Below are 21,864 nucleotides of genomic sequence, written 5' to 3' on the forward strand. Positions count from 1 at the left end.
GTTTCTAACTTTTTTATGACTTTGCCCATCTTACAAATACACACCCAGGATCATTCATGATGAGAACAAAAGATGAATGTATATGATTATAATCTGTGATTGTTGTTTACGGTCAATGACAGGTTTCCTTGGCAATACACAATTTTATCTAAAAATGTAGACAATTAGACATTCTGGTCATGATCTCATGGCGTGTGAGATCCCTGAAGCAGTTGGTCTCCTATAGACATTTGATCCTCATAAAAACAAAATATATAGAGACTACAAAAAAAAAAGTGTATTTGAGTAAGTGTAATTGAAGTAAAACTTATTTGACGTTTATCGCTATGTTGGCACTTGACACGTGTCCTATTGTGCGTGTGTCACTACTGAGCGTTACTTAAGTCAGAAAACAAATCTGAGTTAGGTACCCTCTAGTCGCGCCTAAATAAGTTTTACTTCAAAAATCAACATAGTATTATGTTAACCTGGCGAGCGCTGGTCGGGGGGATGCCGAGGCGAGGTGGCATGCAGGGCGGTGCGGGACCCGTGTTGGAACGACACCGACATGCCCGAGTCCAGCGAGCCCACGGAGCCGCGCCGCTGCAGCCGCTCTGCTGCCATTGCCACTGTAATTATAAGTTTATACAAGCTTTTTATTAACTTACAATGTACCTATGTAAGTAAGTAATATGTAACTATGTTTGTACGGGTCAAATCTTGCAAGTTAAATTTGACCCACTTCCCGGTTTCCGATGAAGCTGAAAATTTGCATACATATGTAAGTCGGGTTACAATGCAATATTATGGTACCGTCGAGCTGATCTGATGATGGAGACAGGAGGTGGTCATAGGAACTCTGTGATAAAACAACGCAACCTAATTGTGTTTGGGGTTTTTAGAATTGTCTCGATGAGTTTTAGTTGCCTGTGAAAAGAAAAGTACAGTCAGCTGTGATGTATGCATACTGCATGTAGGATGATTATGTCTTCTGTTGACATGTGTCTATATTTCCGATGTTCATTCCTTAAATACATATAGTTTTGGTAGCACGTATTTTCAATGTTATCCCGTTATTCCCGTAAGTAGTCACATATTTTAAAAGCTTGTACCTAAAATGAAATTTTTGCCAAAAACTTATTTTTATTATATGAACCTTTATTACAAATTTAGAAATCTTGTGGTGTAGGTACTCGTATATCATGTCGAGGCCACGGAACCGTTATGATATTTCGGATAAAGATTATTTAGAATAAACAGCGTGTATTTTTTATGATTTTTTACGACCACATATTCTAGAGTAGTTAGTACAGTCGCCATCAGATATATCGGAGCGGACAAGGTGCTCGCAAATATCTGAACAGATAGATGAGTTAAGATATTCTTGAGCACTTCGGCCGCCCCGATATATCTGATGGCAACTGTACAAGCCCTAATAAATTAACTTTCTAAGATTTTGCCAATAAATTAAAACTTTTATTTTTAGTTATAAAATAATTCAGCACCCAATATATCACTAAGTCCTTTGTTATTATTCAAAACGTCACACTTACTGACGCGAAATCACAATTGATACAAAAAAATCTGCTTTCTATTAGTTAAAGCTAAATTATGTATAAGGAAAATTAACTGATCATTGGTGGTCCTTATGTCTTTGCCGTAAGGTTTACATCAGTCGAACGGTACTCTAACCTTTTAGCATATTAGGATTATTAGGGTGTCTTTTTGGTTACCTGCAATAATTTACGGGGTGAATATATAGGTAATATAGGTCATAGAGTCATACTGAGCAACTCTTACTATGGGACCAACCCCGAAATCGCGAAAAAATATTGGCTGTTTCATACATTTTGGCTGATCTGATGTTGATATTTTGTATAGGATTAATTTTTTTTCCCGATTTCTGGGTCGGTCTATTAAAAGTTGCTCAGTATGACCTATATATTCACCCCGTAAATTATTGCAGGTGACTAAAAAACATCCTGTATAACGTTTGATGATGTTTGTGGGCGGCGGGTTTTGCGAGTGACGCCGAGCAAGATGGATTCGGGGTCAAGATGTACTGTAGTCACCTGGGTCGTTGATGTCGACGAGCGAGTTGGACAGCACGTTGCGCTTGATGATGCTCGTAGGAGGAGGGTTCTGCGAGTGTCGCGCCGGGGCCGCCGGCGCCGGGCAAGATGGCGGCGGCGGGACCACCACGCTGCAAAAGTGTAATACACTTGTTAATTAACATTACAAATAACATTCAGCCTTAGTATGTTTTACAACTGTGATATAATGGAGAGCTTTTCAGTCGAGTACCGTGTTAAGAGGCCGTAGTCGATTTTGGAGCAAAAATGTAAAATTGATAGATTTAGTCGTTGAAATTATACACGTTTTGTTACGTAATATCTAAATAACAAGTATTGGTATCTATTAGCACGTCTTCTCATCTTGCCTTTTAATAATGAGGTCGCGAGCGTGCGTCACCGGTAATATATGAAGAGAGAGGGTAGTTCTTAAAGATTCATCAAAAAATTATGGTTGTAAATTATACAAATTGATGTATAAGAATAGTTTCAGCAAATGTTGTAGATTGTTTAAGTATCAAAATTACGTTGAAATTAAGTCGATTTTCAGAGAAATTGTCACTTGTTTTGAAGTAATTTATGGAGAAAATTGAATTCGTTTAACTTTCATTTCCTCGAACTCTAAGTCATATAACAAAAATATAATCTGATAAAGGTTAAGTACAGAATATGTGTAATACAAATTTACCATTTTTAGCAGTCCAAACTTTACGAAATTTACAAATAAGAGCGACAAAATCAGTGCTTTACGCGCGTTTACCTAAACGTCCATCAGAAAAAAAAAATTACTAATTTAGTGAGTCTGTTTTCAAAAAATTGATCTGATAAAAGGCAAGATAAGAAGACGTGCTAATAGAAACCAGTACTTGTTATTTCAATTAGGTAACAAAAGGTGTACAATTTCACCGACTAAGTCTATCAATTTTACATTTTTGCGATCAAAATCGACACCGGCCTCTTAAGGCCACGACGCTTGCTGAGTGGCCTTATTGGGTACGAGATTGAAAAGCTTGATTATATCACTATTTCAAAAGCTAATTCGAACTACGTGTATGTACATACCCGTGCACATGGACGTGGTCCATGCATTGTTGATGATCAATTTCGACGTCAGCTACACCGCTGTCTCTGTTTTCCATCACTGAAAACAAAATTATGCCTTAAGTACAAAAATTATATAAATCTATAGACGGATTTTGTTGAATTAATTCCTCATTCATGTTCATATTGAAAGTTGCATAATTTATTCCTATTTGTATTCTTTTTGGGGTTCCGTACCCAAAGGGTAAAAACAGGACCCTATTACTAAGACTCCACTGTCCGTCTGTCTGTTGAAAATTTACAGATGATGTATTTCTGATGCCGCTATAACAACAAATACTAAAAGTACTAAACCCTCGGTGGGCAAGTCCGACTCGCACTTGTCCTGTTTTTTTAGTTCTATATGTACCTACTAAGCCCTATAATAATATTATTTTTAAGTTAACCGTAGTTATAAGTTTTAATTAACAACTAACAAAAATATTATGGACCATGTTTGTCTGAAATAAATGAATTTTATTTTATTTTATAAATTATTATTTTCATGTCGATAAACTATGCGCCAAGCTAAGCCTTCGTGTTGCGAAAATTGAAACCCATCATCGTTATCATAAGTTTCGCTTAGTTTACTTCGCCTACTTTCACTCACTAATGCCGTATGGCACACACCTGTGGGGAAACTCAACATCTTTTTTTTAAAGTCCAGTTCGGGACAAACTACAAGTACAAACCTTGTCTATTATTATTCCCCTGCCTTCCCTTTCCGCGGTTTAGCTCTCCTTCAATACGCATGTTCTCCATATCGTCCATCTCAGCGACGCTCTCGCGAAGGTCTTCAGCGAACTTGCAGCGGTCGTGCTCGTTGCGCGCGTTGAACGTGGCCAGGCGTCGCCCGTCCACGCGCCGGGAGAGGCGGATGCCGAACGGGTAGTCTGTACGGTGCAGATACGATTAGAGACAGGAAACGAGCGACATAGGGTCATTGCGCTAGTTTCCGTCCATGCTCTAGTTTTCGTCCACTTGACGGATTAGCAAATAATATATTTCATTTTTAATTTTCTACTTGCGAAATATCATTTTTATGTAGATAGATATATTGTTTGGACATTAAGGACTGCAATGTCCAAAATTTGTGCAGCAATGTAGGTTTATATTCAAATTTCGTCAAGTGGACGAAAACTAGCGCAATAACCCTATCATAAACTGAAGTAGATGTCATATTTAACAAAGATAAAGTGACCAAGCCCTCCGGTGGCTGAGGACGGAATCGAACCGGCGTTTTCAGGTTACGCGGTCAGTTTTCCCTAGTTGGGCGAAATCTTGCGATAATTATTCCAATCACTACAGACCAGTAAAACGGGTCACAAAGCATCAAATTCGCTATACACTTGAGTCTAACCAGCGAATTATAGTATTCCTAGGATCAAAGGTCATCATAGAATTTGTTTGCTAGATTTGAGCTAAGTGTAGAATAAAAGAGTCCTCCAAAAATTCAAACAGACAAGATTAAGGCAAGTCAATGAGATAGGTACAACTGTGAAATTATGACGTCGACGAAAGGAGTAAGTCACGTTGTTTTTTATTGACTTTATTTATAAGATCCATGGAATAGAGAAAAGGTCCAAAACAAACATGTAAAGTTAAATAAGCTTCTAAACGATAACTACATATGATCCATATCATACTCACGTGGCACGGAGAAGAGATTGACGTTCATGCCGCACAGAGGGAAGGACTGGCGGAAAGTGTACGTGACCGAGGACTTCTTCTTGCTGAAGATCTTCGTTATCACCAGCAGGTCGTTGAACAGGAACACCTAGAATAGACAAACGCTTAAATTATAAACTCAATATAATAAGTGATCAAGCCCTCAAGTGCTCGAGGTCGGATTCGGACAGCAGTTTTCGCAGCTAACACAATAACCTTTAGGCAACCCGATCACGGCGACACCCGCCGTCCCAATTTCTCGAGTATATGTAATTTTTTTTGACGACTTCAATGATGACGTGATTTTTTGTCCGGTCAGTAAAAAAGAAACAGGTTTGCGCAAAACATTTTATTTTATAGTTGGTCAAACCAAATTGTCAGTAAATAAGAACAAAAAAACTATACTCATCCTTTTCTTTTGGGTGCTAGTACATAAGACAAAGATAGTATGATTATCTCTGTCTATATGTTTGAAATGAGACAGGCGTTTGACAAACTATGCATTATATTGCATGTACAGTCGCCATCAGATATATCGGAGCGGCCGAGGCGCCCACAAATATCTGAACACGCCTCTATTGTCAAGACGTGCGTGTTCAGATATTTTTGAGCACCTTGGCCGCTCCGATATATCTGATGGCGACTGTACGGGTAACTAACCTCTCTCTGGTGCACGCCCGGACGCTCCTTCTTGTGTATGTCCGGTATCTCATACAGCCGGCAGTAGCACACGAGCCGGCGGTGCGGCAACGCCAAATGCGGTTTCTTGCCAACGATGGTGGCCTGCACCTTCATCACCTGAAACGGGAAAATTGATTTGGGGTTAAAGTATTTCGCAGTAGATTTTTACAAGGTTGTAGTAACAAAAATGCCAACTTTAACCATAATAAAAACCCGTATGGCTAAGTTCTTACTCATGTCACTCAACAATGACCTTAAGTCATTGGTTCTGATTGAACTAATTATGTTACCGATGAAGATAATCTTCTAAATTTGGCGGAGTTTTGGAGGTTGGCTGCGGTTTTCTGTAAGCTGGAGGCACTTCCCCAGTTGTGCTCTGTTCTAGATCTGGAATGATACCGGCTGTGCTGTGCCCTACCACACAAAGCGAGATGACATTCACAGTGCCCATATCTCTCTTTCGGACGTAGTTTAAGGACATACCCGGGTCCTCTCTACCACGGAGGCGACTAAAAGTGACATGATAGCTGTCAAGTTTGAATTCACTAGACTTGACTCGCGTGTTGACTTACATCTCACGCTCAAAAATTCTTCGAAGGTACGATTCATAACATTTTGGCATTATAGATTGACCAGACTTAACTTTGTGTCACAGAATAAGTATTATCATACAGAACGGCCACGCCCCGCCCCGCTCCGACTCGAATTACCTTGCCCCGCGACAGCAGATTGACGGCCGTTTGCCGGCCGCTTAGTACTGTTTTTAAGCAACTTACACTATGACGCAAGACGCGTGTACAGACGTGCCGTTCACACATAGAAACGCAACTGATTTTTTATGTATAGCGTGGCCGCCCTGTGTTTGTGTTCTTACCTGCGTGACATGATCGCTTCCCGGTCTGAATTCACTAGACTTCACTCTCTCGTAGATCCCGGCTAGCATATCCCGGTCGATGTCACCACAATCGTCGATGCCTCGTAGGTTCCGAACGAAGTCGTCGAGCGCCATCCGCGCTTCTGGCTTCAGGTTGGGCGTATGCAGGTCGGTGTTCAGCATAATGATTGCGAAGGCTAGCACGAAGATCTGGAGAAAGATAATGTTGATTAGATTCTTTAAGGTTGCAGCATGCCTAATTGATAAGAATTTTAGTAGGATTTCTTGCCGACTATATGGAGAGTAATACTTATTTCCCTCTCTCAACAAACTGTCTTCCAGTTTGGCAGAAGAATAAATTATAAAAATAGGGTTTATTTCGCCAGAATAAATGATATATTTATTTGTTTATTTAATATATATTAGCTGTATTGTGAAGGCTAAAAGGGACTTTTAATGATACGTTGTGGTTCGAAGACAGGGGTCGCTCGGCAAACTATTAAGGAGAAGAGTCAACCGCAGTAGAAATCACCACTTCAGGTACTTATCTCAAAGAGCCACAAAGTAAATGGTCCCCAAATAGTTAAGTAGGTACTTGACGGTATATTTAATATTGCTTCTCATACCGTATCCTGCGTCCGAAGTCGCTGCACAAAGTCGGTATTGCAGACGCAGTAGCGTCGCGCAAATGCCTCGACCAGCCGCTCGATCTTCTGCGCCTCGCCGGGCAGCCGGAAATGTGCCTGGTAGCGGCGCAGGGCCACGTCCACAGCCATGCCGGAGAGATCTAGCTCGTTCACGAAGCATCTGTGGACATAAACAAATGTTAGTTAGTTAGGAAGAAACGGATAAAACATTAATTTATTGAGGCTTGTAAAATTTATGAATAAAGTGGTAAATCTCTCCGGGTATATCACATCAGCTCCTATGGATTTTTCATCATTAAATCTAGTAGCGGTGAATTTTATAATCGAAGCGCAGCGACAAAATGTCGCTTTTAAGCAATCGTCGTAACCTACAGATAAACACTAAGTATGAAACTCACTCTAGCACAGCCATGTTGAACTGGTTCTGCAGATTTCCGAGATATTCCCCGATCATCTGCTTGCTCAAGCCTTTCCTAGTAATAAGGAATCTTGCGACGCCGCGGGGGGAATTTTCCAAAAATCCACGGGCGATGAGGTAAGCGATGCCTCGCTCGGGTTTCTTGTTGAAGAGATTGAGACCCACGCGGTATTGACGCTTGCGGACCGTTTCTGAAACCTGGAGAAATCATTTTGTGAGAATTGAATAAAAATGCCGCTGTATTTTCATCCGTTTTTGTGACTTGACCGAAACTGACTTCAAAAATTGAGTTCAATAATATTTTCTTCAAAAAGTTAATCATATGAGGTTATAGGACAGAAAGGATGGTCGCGCTTTTATCGGTTGTCGTGTCACGAGTTCCTATTGGCGTTTACATACTTGTTAGAACGTGACAGACGATAAAGGGACGAACATCTTAGACCCTCAGGTACCTATCTGTAATATGCCTAATGGTATCCGAATGGGTATTATCAGTCGATTCTTCTGTATAAATCCATGACAGATAAGCAGCAGACTTGAGGACAGTGTCACAAAATAAGAAGAATAGCTTAATATCACTCGATCAACGTTCAGTCGGAATAACATCATAAAGGTAGTGTAAATAAGGTGAGAATACACACTATGAGTACAGAATAAATAATAGTACTAATTACAGAAGATTCACTCTCTAACAAAACGCGTCTATTACGACAGATATGACCGCTAGGTGGCGCAAGCGCGGCAGCTACTATGGCTAGACACCAAAATTAGAGTGGGGGCGCTTTTACTTGTAGCGACGCGACGAAATCGCGGAGTGAGCCACGCCTGCTATGAGGTAATTTGTATAAAGACGGTAAGTGTGTGACCTTGATCTGTGTGTCGTGCACGGGGCGGCAGCACTGTTGCGGCGCCTCGTAGTATGGCGGCGCATCTTGCCGTTTCCATACACCGTAGCTGTTCACCGGCTCGTACAATGTTCCAGACGCGGTGCGCTGGTGTTGTTGGAAGTGTTGCTCTTGAATGTGCACGTGGGGCTCCTGGAAAAATAGGATCGATTTAAATAAATAAATATTATAGTACATTCTTACACAGATTGACTAAGTCCCACGGTAAGCCCAAGGAGGCTTGTGTTATGGGTACTCAGACTCTGATATAATATATAAATACATAGAAAACACCCATGACACAGGAACAAATATCTGTGCTCATCACACAAATAAATGGCCATTACAGGCAGGGTCACTATCCACTAGGCCAGACCGGTCGTCGACTCGGTCGGTTTTAAAGTTAAGTATGAACACTCCTTCTCATCATAGCGCTTTTTCGACAGAATTCTTAAAGGGCACTTTTAGAATGGCCGCCTCACCCAAGAATTGGTGGATACGCAAACTCACACACCTAATGTTAGCACTTTTTCCATTACGTCATACAGGACTGGATGCCAAACCTATAATATATTAATTGGTTATTAATATTAGTTATTGGTTAATAATAGTCAGGATTTGAACTTGCTACCTGTGGTTTGAAAGCTGCACGATATAAATCTTAATTAAAGTACCAGTGCACAGGAAAAACCAAAACGCCCTATAAATTTTAATTAACCCAAGATAGAAAGGACAGGTAGGAATGCTTAGACAAAATTTCGTTATTTTGCTCAAGATAGAACGATGCTCTAAATAGCAAATATTAGATAAAAATAATACGATGGAACAGTTTACCTAAACTCTTCAACTACTTATTTATAACATGTACGTTTAGAAAGTTTCTAATAAAGAACTTTGCGTCGTCAATTTAAAGGTCCGAATTATTCTGGAAGTTACTTCAGTTTACTTATATCTAAATAGTCTTAAATAGGAAGTCTAAACACTTGCAGGAGCTCTAGCGTGGTACGGCTGATGGTAGTGGTGGCGATGCTCCTACGAGGAGGATGATGATGATGATTGCACCGACACCATAAAACCGCCGTGGACGACGTTGGCGCCGTATTTGGCGCGTCGAAGGGAAACTGGGCTTTAGATACTGGGAATAAAGTTCAATATGCACTTACAGGAGCTCTAGGCTGGTACGGCTGGTGATAGTGGTGGCGATGCTCCTGCGAGGAGGAAGATGATGATGATTGCACTGAGGACATGGAGCCGCCGCGGACGACGTTGGCGCCGCATTCGGCGCGTCGGAGGGAAACTGGGCTTTCAGCGCTGGAAATAAAGTTCGATATTGTTAAAAAAACATGAAGCAGGTAAGTAAAAGTAATCTTTAAATCTTAGTAACCTTAGTTTGTAGTAGTCCTAGTTTATCTTAGTAATTTTTCTGACTGTACTTTTTTTTCCACAGGAATCTAATTTTCATCGAGACAATTCTAAAAACCCCAAACACAATTATAGGTTGCGTTGTTTTATCAGTCCCTATTACCACCTCCTGTCTCCATCATCAGATCAGCTCGATGGTACCATAATATTGCATTGTCACCCGACTTACATATGTATGCAAATTTTCAGCTTCATTAGAAATGGGTCAAATTTAACTTGCAAGTTTTGATCCGTACATACATAGGTACATTGTAAGTTAATACAAAGCTTGTAAAAACAATTAATAATGGTGTTTCTATTAAATTAACTAGAATAAATTAAATGTTCCTTTTTCATGGTACCTATCGGAATGATGGCAACCGTTCATATAACGGCTAGAAAATTGGGTTAACTTTGTTAGACAGCAAAATACAATACACTTTACATACGATGTATTTAACTTGGCCAAAATCACTTTTCACGCCCCTATTTTTCGTCTAATCCCCGCATATAAGACACCAATATTTTTAAAATAACCAAGGTTGCTATACTATACGTAGGTCCACCGAATCGCAAAACAAAAGTGACGAGCATCGATCGGAGCGTACGGCCCTGTGGCACAGAATAAGTAATAGTATTATCATACAGAACGGTCACGCACTGCCCCGTTTGCCGGCCGCTCAGTACTATTTTTAAGCAACCTACTCACACTATGACACAATGACGCGTGTACAGACGTGCCGTTCACACATAGAAACGCAAGTGATTTTTGATGTATAGCGTGTCCGCCCTGTGCCTGTGGGCAGCGTCAGAGTACTTCTACGCAGTGCGCTAAGGCCGCTCGTACGTTTGGATTTGTCAAACATGTCCGCTGAAACATTAACTAAGCGCCACTTGCACCACCCCACTAACCCGGGCTTAACCGGTTAAACCGTTAACCCAGTGTCAAATTGTACTGGTAACCATGGTAACTCCAGGTTTAACCGGTTAACCGTGGGACGGTGCAAGTGGCCCTAAGGATACTTACTTGAGTGTGATACTGCTTGTGCGTTTCGGCACGTCAGGCGGAAACCGACGCGCGTTTGCTGCTTGTATGGCAGCTAGTTGTTGCTGCTGTCTTGCCGTCGGCGAGGAGAGAGGTTTGCCGCCGGAGGACAGGAGGTTGCCGTAAATGGGACCTAGAAGTTAAAATCAATCTCTTAGGATAGAACAAAAACTAGCATATTATAGCGAGAAAAACACCAATTCTTAATAAATCGTTAGGATACGGAATTATCTAGTGTTTATTTCGGCATATTTTTCTTTACTTGGATAAATTCACAAAATAAATTTGTAAGGGGGCAGCGCAGGAGCCGTCAGATTTTTGGCGCGAGGCGTAAATGTGAAGTTTTTTATGCTTCCGATGTAGCCCACAAGATGGGTGGGTGTAGCCCCTACTATGCACAAGAAAACGTACAAGAACGGTAGATGGCAGCACTTGCTTTGGCAATGTACATGTTTATGTTTCCGATTAAGGCCACAAGATGGCAGACCCTCCAACGAGCACGGCCCCTATAATCAATCCGTCAGTCCATTTTTGAAAAAAATATGTTTTAGGTTTCTAACCAATCCGAATATATGCTAATCTAATACTGAATTAATCGACAATATTTTTACGCTTTAACTGGATAAACTAACAATATACTCGTATATTTAATACGACATTTTTATTTTTAACGTTTTAGGGAAATTTTTGGGACTTTCATACTTATTATTTCGATGCACAGAAGACGTTGGACTGAATCCTTTAGCATACACTGCAATCCATAGTTGGTACTAGGTTTCTATTAGGTGATCACTTTAGCACTATTACAATTTTCAACTCTGCCACTTTGTACAACGTTTCAAATGTAAGTGTAAGACTAGTTTCCTCGAGAATACGTCTAATGTTGAATAAATACAATGGAATCACAATAAAGTAGGTACATAATATTTGTTAAGATCGTGTGAACAGAAGATAAAAGCGGAGGTGATGTAAGTATCACCGGAAAGGTGACGTATTAATTTATTTACATTTTAGCAAACATGATAATATTAATTACGTTTATACTAATATACCTACTATAATATACGTTTCCCGTAGGTAGAATATAATAACGTTAATATTTACTAAACATATGACTACAGTAAATACATAACGGTTTATCGCGAAACGGACATTGATATGAAGGTTTAACTTTTTCTGAGAATACAAATATAAAATCTAATTTTTAAACTGTCGTGAGACATACTAACATTAAAATAATTTTACGGTTTAGACACTGTTAGTGTTCGAGCAAAGAGACCTAGGCTCTGAACATTTTGCGCGAGTGACTAAATCTAAGACGTGTCTAAACCGTGAAATTATTTTAACAAATATAAAAATTAAGTATTTAGATCTAAAACAGGGAAAATGATCTAATAAGTGCGAAGGGCAGCTAATACTACATAAAGTTGGTAGGTTTTGGGTTCGAAATCTAGTAGGATATTATTTGCGTGGTGGGAACATAATATACTCGTTTGGAACCTATTGGTTTTCCAAATACTTATTAGTATTAAATTCAAAGTATAGTCAAGTCAATACGGGTAAATGTGGATGCGGGCTAAGTGTGTATGGCTTACACATTGGGGCCCGTTTACAAATTGATAAGTGTACCTATATAGGTATATTGCGAGTTCATACATTTGCTACTTTCTACTACCGTTTAGTGTCATACGAACTCGCAATATGCACTAATCACCACGCCACGGTTTGCCGTACGGATTATGCTGAGTGGGATCCTTTTTAGCGTCCGAATGTTTTTTTTTTGTTGCATGCCTTTCTTTTTAGGGTTCCGTACCCAAAGGGTAAAAATGGGACCCTATTACTAAGACTCCGCTGTCCGTCTGTCTGTCTGTCACCAGGCTGTATCTCATGAACCGTGATAGCTAGACAGTTGAAATTTTCACAGATGATGTATTTCTGTTGCCGCTATAACAACAAATACTAAAAAGTACGGAACCCTCGGTGCGCGAGTCCGACTCGCACTTGGCCGGTTTTTATGTACTATGTTGTGGCGTTAAATAAATGTATTTTTCTTTCTTTCTTTCAATGTGTAAACAGGCCCCAATATGACTTACCCAAAAATCTAGTCTAGGAGATTTTACCTTCATAAAACAATGAAATAAAAAGGCATTTTTCTTATAAAGAATGAAGGATCAACAAACGCCACAAATTGAGTTGACAGTGATTGATCTCCGCTTACGTAGTTTGCCTCTAAGAAACAATAATCCATTTGTAAACAAGAAAATTCCACCTTTTTTCTTTAGAGAAAGTTTGCAAAATATATTAAATTAAGAACGTGAAGCGAGGTATTTTGTCATAACTTTGCCTAAATTAGTATAAACATAGACCATAGAGTAACTTATACTAGAGTGGTACTGTCATAGTAAATTTTGTAACCCCAGTAAATTCACTGCCATCTGTCGACACACTTTAAAACTCAAAATGAAGATTTATAAAAATACGATAAAATGTATTTTTATTTTTTATTTTTTATGTGATATTCAGCAAACGAGCAGACGAGCCGCCTGATGGGAAGCAGTCATCGTCGCCCATGGACGTAAGCAACATCACAGGAGCCACTTAAGCATTGCCGACCCTTGAGAACCCTAAATATGGATAAATGATTTTTTTTATTTGCATTAATTATTTTTATGATTTTGACCCATGTTCTTTCACTGATATGCATTAACATTGTTAAATAACAAACTAAACCGTCAACGCCATCTATACGACAGTAGGCCAAAACTAGTAGCGCCCTCTGAACGAGAATCAAATTTTCTTGATTTTCGAGGCACGTTTTTTCCTTAGACTGTATCCATCTATTACGGAGTTCTATCTTTGCATAGACTAAGGAGTAATACAACATGTAAATTATTGCAGAGCATTGTAGTGATTTAGTAAAGTTGGCGGTAGTTTCCGTTTATAAGTGTGATCAGTGGGTAGGCTACGATGATATAATATAGCTTTTACTCGCGACTTCGTCTGCGTGGAATTAGATCCAGCAGTTAAAGTACAGCGCCTGGATAAAATCTAATTGCAATAATTTTGAGCATAATATGCTTAATTGCTTACACCAATTAACAGGCAATTTTTTAATTTTCTCATTTTCACCCCCCTTTTCACCCTCTTTAGGGAGGATAGGGAAAAACTATCCTATGACCTTCCCCGGGACTCTTAACTATCTCTATACCAAATTTAAACTAAATCCGTTCCGCGGTTTAAGCGTGAAGAGGTAACATACAGACAGACAGGCAGACACATTTTCGCATTTATAATATTAATATAAGTATGGATTAATGAAGGATATACATTAGGCCAGTTTTAGTTGTATCACTAAGTATGAGTTAACATTATAAAATAAAAATAAAAATAAAAATTATTTATTTTCACATAGCTGAGATCCATAAATTGTTAGTTACAAGACACTTATAAAACTACATTAGTAAACTACTTATTACATAAAAACATATAAATACTTATTTCCTAGGTCGTACGACATGAAGGTCGGTATATCCGGAAGTATATATATAAGGAGGATATCCGAGTCCCACCTTTCGGAAATCATTCACATTAAACAATCAAAAGTGAATAAAGTAGCAGCATTGCAGCGCCGCAGCCCACTGGCAAAGAAAAACTACCACTCTTTTCTTACAGCGTACGTACTTAACTTATCCTGTTTAAACCTTGTTTTTCAATTATACGGGTAGTGTTTCAAGTAAAGTTTGGACAATAGTTATTTGTGCAACAAGAGAGGAAAGTTAGTTTTTCTTGCGAGTGTTGATTTTGAGTTCTAATTTAGAATCTTGAGCGTAGCGAGGGACTCAAAAACACGAGATGTAAAAAAAACTTTGCTCTCGTGTGACACATATAATTTTTCACCTCAGTAGTGAGAACATATTAAAGGTTTAAATGTATTTCGAATTTGTAATAGACCCCGAAGTATGAATTGGCAGTTCATGGCCTTCACTAAATTAACAAGCTACTTTGTTTCACTCCCTGGAGTGAGGAAAGTCGCATTTTCCTCACTCCAGGGAGTGACGAAAGTAGGCTTGTTCGGGCTGCTGAGGTGAAAATAAATATGTCGCATACCTGTATTGTTTAACAACTGGTGGTTGTGTAGAGATTCATTGTGCGAGGACGACGTCGATATGTTCGTCACCGACCCGCTCACGGAGCAACTGCAAACCTGAAATAAAAACATAATAATATTCATATGACAAAAGTAGTAATTTAAGACAATATTACAAAAGTAACGATTCGACTCGGGTGTTGCAGTTCTTTAAAAAAAGTAGTTGGCAAAAATACCCTTGCGTGATTCATGGGCGTGTTCAACGCTGAGGATTATAATAAGTTTTAGTATAATTTTTGCTAATAAAAAATAAAAAATTATAAGGATAAATTGAAACAAAAAAAAGGTGCGCCGTTATGTCGAGAGATACTTAGTAAAAATATACAAATTGCAATTCATTTATACTATTATAGACCTTAGTCTAAAAACTTTTTGCAAAATGAACGTTAAATTGATATAACATTATGTTTCTTGAGGTGGTTAAATATTACCCCACATTCTATTAATAGGTGTGATAACACCGATTTTTTTTTGTAGTGGCTAATTGGCAATTTCGAAAAATCTATAAAAAATCCAATGGTAACTAAGATTTTCTTACTTTTATGCTAATCTGGCTTAAGGTTTTATTTAAAATATATTTCAAACATACACGGTACTTTCCCGTATTCCGTTGCCATACTCTGATCCTTCTTACTTTCTTTAGATGAAACCAATCCTTGTTCTTAACTATACTTCTTAACACTTCTTTTGTTTTATAACGTTCCATCTTTAAACACATAAAAACATCCCACTTAAAACGATGACTTAATAAAAACCTCGATTTAGTCGATACGTATGTAAGAACTTTTATCTATCAAAATTCATTATTTTGATAGATCAAAGTTCTGCCAACCACACACTAGGATGAACATTAGTCTAATGACTTTAATTGCAACTAGATACCGAACAAACGTCTTTTGAACTCAGCGTCACGCCGAAAACTGATAAGACATGATAACGTATTATAAATTCAAGACATCTGATGGCAAGGCATTGCTAATAAGTGCAAAAAGACCTAAGCGAACTTGGCGCCGCCGACTGGACAGAAAAGGCTTTGGAAAGAATAGCTTGGCGGTATTTGGTGTCGGAGGCCAAGATCCATCAAGAAATAACGTGCGAATGTCAACATTCTTGTGATATAGGTAGTAATCCTTTTAATAAGTTTAATCAAAAATTGCTACTTTGCTGACATTTTATCGGCAGCTCGACAATCAGCTGCCGATAAAATAAAAATCCGGAAATTTCCGGATTAGTTTGATGTATGTTTTTTTTGTGGAAAAATTACTGCCTTGGGTGAGACTACAACTCACGGCCTCTGGAGTTCAAGTCTCACCCAAGGCAGTAATTTTTCCACTTGAAAAATTTATTCTTACTTTAATAGCATAGTTCGCAGACGTTTCTGCTAGTTAAAAATTAATTAAGTTCGATCTATTTTTAAATTTTTAAAATACCTGTGGTATTTTTGGACTAATCTTTGGTATACCAAAATTTTTTAAATACCTGTGGTATTTTTGGACTAATCTTTGGTATACCAAGCTACTACTACTCATTTTAAGTGGAATGTTTTTGTGTGTTTGAAGATGGAACGTTATAAACTAACAAATATAAACTTTTGAAACCATGAAGGTTTGCAAACGCAATGCATGTTAAGAACACCTATGTACTTAAAGTACTTATGTATTCATTCAACACGTGTATAAGTTGTTTATAAACAAAACTTAACTATAGCTTCCGATTACCGTATCATTATAAGTCAAGTTACAAACATACCTACATAATTTGCATTGCCGGTGCTCGACAAGCGGTTTAACATCCGTTTCCTTTCAAATTATGCAAGGATATTTGCATACTAACTGTAGTTTTCAAGTCTTTTGCGAATAATATTTTATTTGTGATATATCTACAAATTTTGCGAGATGACTACTGTTGTTTAGTTAATTTTTAGGGTTCCGTACCCAAAGGGTAAACACGGGACCCTATTACTATGACTTCTCTGGCCGTCTGTCTATCACCAGGCTGTATCTCATGAACCGTGATAGCTAGACTGTTGAAATTTTCACAGATGATATATTTCTGCTGCCGCTATAACAATAAATACTAAAAAGTACGGAACCCTCGGTGTGGGAATCTGACTCGAATTTGTCCAGTTTTTTAAATTTAGACACGCGTATTAAAGATATTTTTTAATTCCATCCTATATTTTGCTTCGTCCTTGTGTCCCGTGTTGTTTTTATTAAGAACATCCTTATTATGTTTGATCGACGTTTGTTCTCAATCTTCATTAGAAACCTTTTCTCCCCCAAATCCATTATTTCACCTCTTCTCTCGTTCATCGTTCTGTCCATCATGGTATCAAACCTTATATACTCCACCAACACCAAAACACATTTAATCTTCTTCTGTTTCGCTGTTTCCATGTTTATGTTCACATCTCGCTTCCACACAACGCCATGCTCCAGATGTGAAGCCAAAATGGGGAAGACCGGCATATAATTTTTTTGTCGCTAGACGTTCAGTCGAAACGCTCACCATAAAAGAATTAAAATTCGCTTTGTGCCGGGATTCTTCGCGACCCTCGGGACGAATCCGAACTTCAGTCCAGATGTTTTAGATACTTTGCGGTGGCGTGACGACGCACCAGATACGTATGTATCTGGTGCGCGGACTGCTGTACTCTGGCCACCATCGCGTCAACGTGCTGGCTTTCACATTGTAGGTGGTTGTTTTGATGTAGGATATAAATAGTTTTCTTGTTGCACTTACCCCGCTGTCTGTATCGCCTCTGTGATGCTGCGGCATGTCTGTCGCCAGCATGTGTATCTGGTGCGCGGACTGTTGTACTCTGGCCACCATCGCGTCAACGTCCTGGCTTTCGCATTGTAGGTGATTACTGCAAAGAGAATAAAACTTCAGTTAGATTTGTTTGAGTTGGGAGTTATTACCTATTGAACTAGAGAATGGGTTTTTAGGGTTCCGTACCCAAAGGGTAAAAACGTTGTGAGCCCGACGCCACGCTGCACGCCCCGCCGAACGCTCCGCTTTGAGCGTCCACTCAAGCCTTACACTTAAGCGATCAAAGGATTAAAAGGTTTTGTTTTAACGCTTTTTAGAATGATTAATTGGGGTTAATAATAATTATTCCATCTACTGGGCCTTACTGAAAATCAGCGTCGCGGAGTGTGCCATGTTGGCTCACACCGTGACACCAAGCTGAGTAAGGACCATTTAGCGCATTAGTCTTGTATGTTGTGCTAATAAATGCTTTTTCTTTCTTTCTTTCTTCTAATTTGGGTCTGCATATTTAATTGAAGACCAACCAAAATATAGTTATATTTAGACCAGAAATTCTCCTGGCATTCTAAAAGTATTAAAAAATAGTTATTTACGATACAAGTGCGGAAAAGAGGAAATTCGAAACGAGTGGCGATAAATTAAAACACGACCGCAGGGAGTGTTTTAAATCGACACGAGTTGCGAATTACCTATTCGCACGTGTATCGTACAACGTTTTACAGTGTACTGTACATATGGCCCTTTTAACTTTCGACATATGCACGAAAAGTGCTCTTTACGCACTAGTGCGAGAAAGTAACACCATATGTACTGTAAACATCTTTTCGTAAGGAATACTAGTAGGATCCCATATGAATTCAGGTCAATTATAGCAGTAGAAGTATTTGGCAGATGGAAAAAGATTACAACTATGATATTTTTTATTCGAATACGTTGAAGCATAAAAACAAATTTAATATTAAGTCCATAATGTGACCGCTTGTGAAAAGCCAGTTGTCGAAACCAGTGAAACATGAAAAGATAACTTTATTGTATTGTTCGTTCACTACACTTCCCACATTCTTTGTCGAGTTATTTTTTTCGCAAAAACATTTACTGATTCGTTTTAGACAAATCTGACACAGTTGAAATGAAATTCGTGCATAAGTAATACGGAGATGAGAAAAAGTATATCTTAGAACATAGTGACGTTTAACGGGCGCATGTTCCTTAGGGCGTCCGCCAGTTGGCACGGGTGCACGGAGTGGGCGCACGCACGCGGGTGCCATTGTAGGTAAAATCCGTTGCATTCCTCCGCGCCAATGACAATCATACTATTTTTCGTAAACCCGCTCACGCGCTCCGTTCAACCGCGCCAGCTACCACGCCCTTACAGTTGGCACTTACGCTAGTAAATAAATATAAACGACGCTCCAATACTAATGTGGCGCTCTGGCGCTATGGGACGTAAGCGCCAGCCGTCCATGGCGTCCATAAGTTACCTTTACCCGTGGAACGTCACGAGATTCTATGTACCTACTTGAGTTGTCTCCATCGTCCAACGTCCAATATATTCACTCAAAAATATACAAATAATTGACTATCAAATAACTTACTGATATATATTTGTAATTTGTGCAACATTATCGGGCACTGTGTCAATAGGCGGTTATAATTGCACTGATATTACTGATATACATATTACACAGTGTAACAACGTAAATTATTTGTTTTAATTTAATTTTGCTTTAATTGGTCATTGCAATTGTTTAGTTTTATCGCTATAATTTTCATGCTTAGTAGATGTTTTCTAGGGTTCCGTACTTAAAGGGTAAAAACTGGACCCTATTACTAAGATTCCGCTGTCCGTCCGTCCGTCTGTCACCAGGCTGTATCTCATGAACCGTGATAGCTAGACAGTTGAATTTTTCACAGATGATGTATTTCTGTTGCCGCTATAACAACAAATTACTAAAAACAGAATAAAATAAATATTTAAGTGGGACTCCCTTACAACAAACGTGATTTTTTTCCGTTTTTTGCGTAATGGTACGAAACCTTTCGTGCGCGACTCCGAATCACACTTGGCTGGTTTTTCAAAAGACGGCACTACAGGATACTTCAAGAAAGTAGTTTCTATTAGGGTTCGTCAAATCAAAATTGCAGTTGCAGGCGTATTTGAATTTATTTATAGGTAAAATGATCAGGCTGTATGTTTTTAAGCTACGGGGTATAAACTGGTATAAGATTTTCATGCTGTTTTCGACTACTTTTTAGAGACTAATATCGACGGGGATATGGATCGTGATTACCTTTTGTATTGTTTTCGAGCTCCCGATATTACAACGCAGTTACATGCATCTTGTTCAGGGGTAACTGATGATAGCAGGCAATATTTCCAATGACGGATATTTTTGGACAATAAATAATTATTTACCTCATATCGACGTCGTGGCGTTCTCGCAGCGACATGGAACGCATAGGCCTGGTGAGAGCCAAGACCTTCTCGGCGCCCCCCGGGCTCTTCTGTATCAGCGCGTTTGCGTATATGTCGTTTCCTAAAACATATATTATATTCTATACCTATATAAGTATGTATATCGTCGCCTAGCACCCATAGTACAAGCTTTGCTTGGTTTGGCTAGGTTGATCTGTGTAAGATGTCCCCTAATATTTATTTATTATAATTTTATTTTTTATTGTAGTTGAAAAAGAAAACTTGGCGATAGTTCTAGTTCTAAAACGAATACACTGATCATTGGCAGACCTTATTTCGTTGCAATATGGTTCAAATATGGTAAAAGAACTGTGTCAAAAATAATAAGCATGAACGTAGGACTAGATATGTTTACAGACACAAAAATAAGTAAAAATCGGACAGGCTAATGTAGTCAGAACAAACTACCTTAACCTTCATCTATCGGTAGGTATGTTTGTCTAGCAGGACAATTTAAAAATGTTATCTTAGACATCGTAAAATTGTGCCAGACTGCCAGACGATTGAAATTCGCATCGATCTGATCGAAGTAACATAGAATCGGCAATAAAAATCCACTTACAAAGCAAGACTAAAGGTACTGACTACACTTCTACGTGACTGTTGTAGAACTAGCAGACGTTTGGATTGTAACGCTAAAAACATTATCTGCATTTTTAACTATCTTGTAGATTCTCTATTTCGGCTTGATTACTTAACAGTCAGATGTAATGTCCTTACCATTGACTAGTTGACCATGATCCGGCCCGTCCTGCATTCTCCTGGCCGTGGAATCAGCAGCCTTCGCCATCGCAGTGATGGCACTGAACTTCTTCAAGAGCTGTCGTCTCCTAAAGGCTCTTTGTATGGTCACAGCCGCGCGCCGGGCGCGGAGACCGCCGTATCTTCTCTCTAATATTTCAACTTGCTTGTCGAGCAGGTCTTGTGACATTTCATAACGACTGGAACAGATGAAGAGGGTATTGAAAGAGGTGATGATGTGGATTGAGGAGCGTGGTGAGGTTGAACAGGTTGTATTCAAACATTGAGAGCAGGCAGCAACTGAATGTTTGCATAAATTGATCAGCAAGATAGTGATTGCTTTTCTTTTGCGATAGTTGTGTATATCACGTGATAAAGAATAGTAGTGTTTGCCTTTTTCGACAGCAGACGCAGATAGGGATAGGTAATTTTATCACGCGATAAACAAACATTCAGTTTAGCCCCCTGCAGTCAATATCGGAATAACACCTTTAGGATGTGTTTTGGATTCACATGAAAACGAACATGTACTTAATGAGTTGATTAAGGTTATGAATGTTTTATCTGAATTTATATTTTAATTGATAAGATTCTAGTGATGAATCCTAAATTACAATGATCACATCACGGGTTTTAGCTAATAGTTGGAAAATATAATTTTTTATGCTGACTGAAATTCTAATAGAGATGTTTGAAAGATTATTTTAGGTTTAAATATGTATAAGAAAATATTTGTAATAATTTTTAGTAAGTTTGTTAGAGTTTAATGGCATGCTCACAAACTTTAACATTTTATGATTAAAGTATAAACAAGTTTCTTGCACTCCACAGCGTTTTCTTTAGTTTCGTTAGATTTTAACATCATGCCTTAGTCATTTCAGTACAATTCTTAAGTCAGTACAAACATATATCATATGAAACTTTTTAACAACCGCGTAAGACAGGTAAATTAATTAAAGTCAAAGTTTTTCTTAAAATA

The 21,864-nt window shown here is 38.7% G+C and overlaps 1 protein-coding gene across 6 annotated transcripts in view; it reads right to left on the reverse strand.

The window, feature by feature from the left end:
- The window catches only part of LOC134751392 (IQ motif and SEC7 domain-containing protein 1), a 262,666-nt gene that overhangs the window by 4,757 nt on the left and 236,045 nt on the right, over positions 1-21,864 (reverse strand). For all 6 annotated transcript variants that reach the window (XM_063686772.1, XM_063686771.1, XM_063686775.1 and 3 more), the window contains 16 exons: positions 20,865-21,085; positions 20,085-20,205; positions 17,639-17,765; positions 14,857-14,953; positions 10,732-10,882; positions 9,467-9,614; positions 8,286-8,456; positions 7,400-7,617; positions 6,981-7,161; positions 6,355-6,564; positions 5,460-5,597; positions 4,782-4,908; positions 3,824-4,024; positions 3,114-3,192; positions 2,052-2,182; positions 468-608 (listed from right to left, as the gene is read on the reverse strand). In XM_063686772.1, the coding sequence (XP_063542842.1) occupies positions 468-608; positions 2,052-2,182; positions 3,114-3,192; positions 3,824-4,024; positions 4,782-4,908; positions 5,460-5,597; positions 6,355-6,564; positions 6,981-7,161; positions 7,400-7,617; positions 8,286-8,456; positions 9,467-9,614; positions 10,732-10,882; positions 14,857-14,953; positions 17,639-17,765; positions 20,085-20,205; positions 20,865-21,085 (2,462 nt within the window). The remainder of the gene's footprint in view (positions 1-467; positions 609-2,051; positions 2,183-3,113; positions 3,193-3,823; positions 4,025-4,781; positions 4,909-5,459; positions 5,598-6,354; positions 6,565-6,980; positions 7,162-7,399; positions 7,618-8,285; positions 8,457-9,466; positions 9,615-10,731; positions 10,883-14,856; positions 14,954-17,638; positions 17,766-20,084; positions 20,206-20,864; positions 21,086-21,864) is intronic.

This window comes from Cydia strobilella, chromosome 22 (genome assembly GCF_947568885.1).
Source record: "Cydia strobilella chromosome 22, ilCydStro3.1, whole genome shotgun sequence".
Classification (NCBI taxonomy): Eukaryota; Metazoa; Arthropoda; class Insecta; order Lepidoptera; family Tortricidae; genus Cydia; species Cydia strobilella.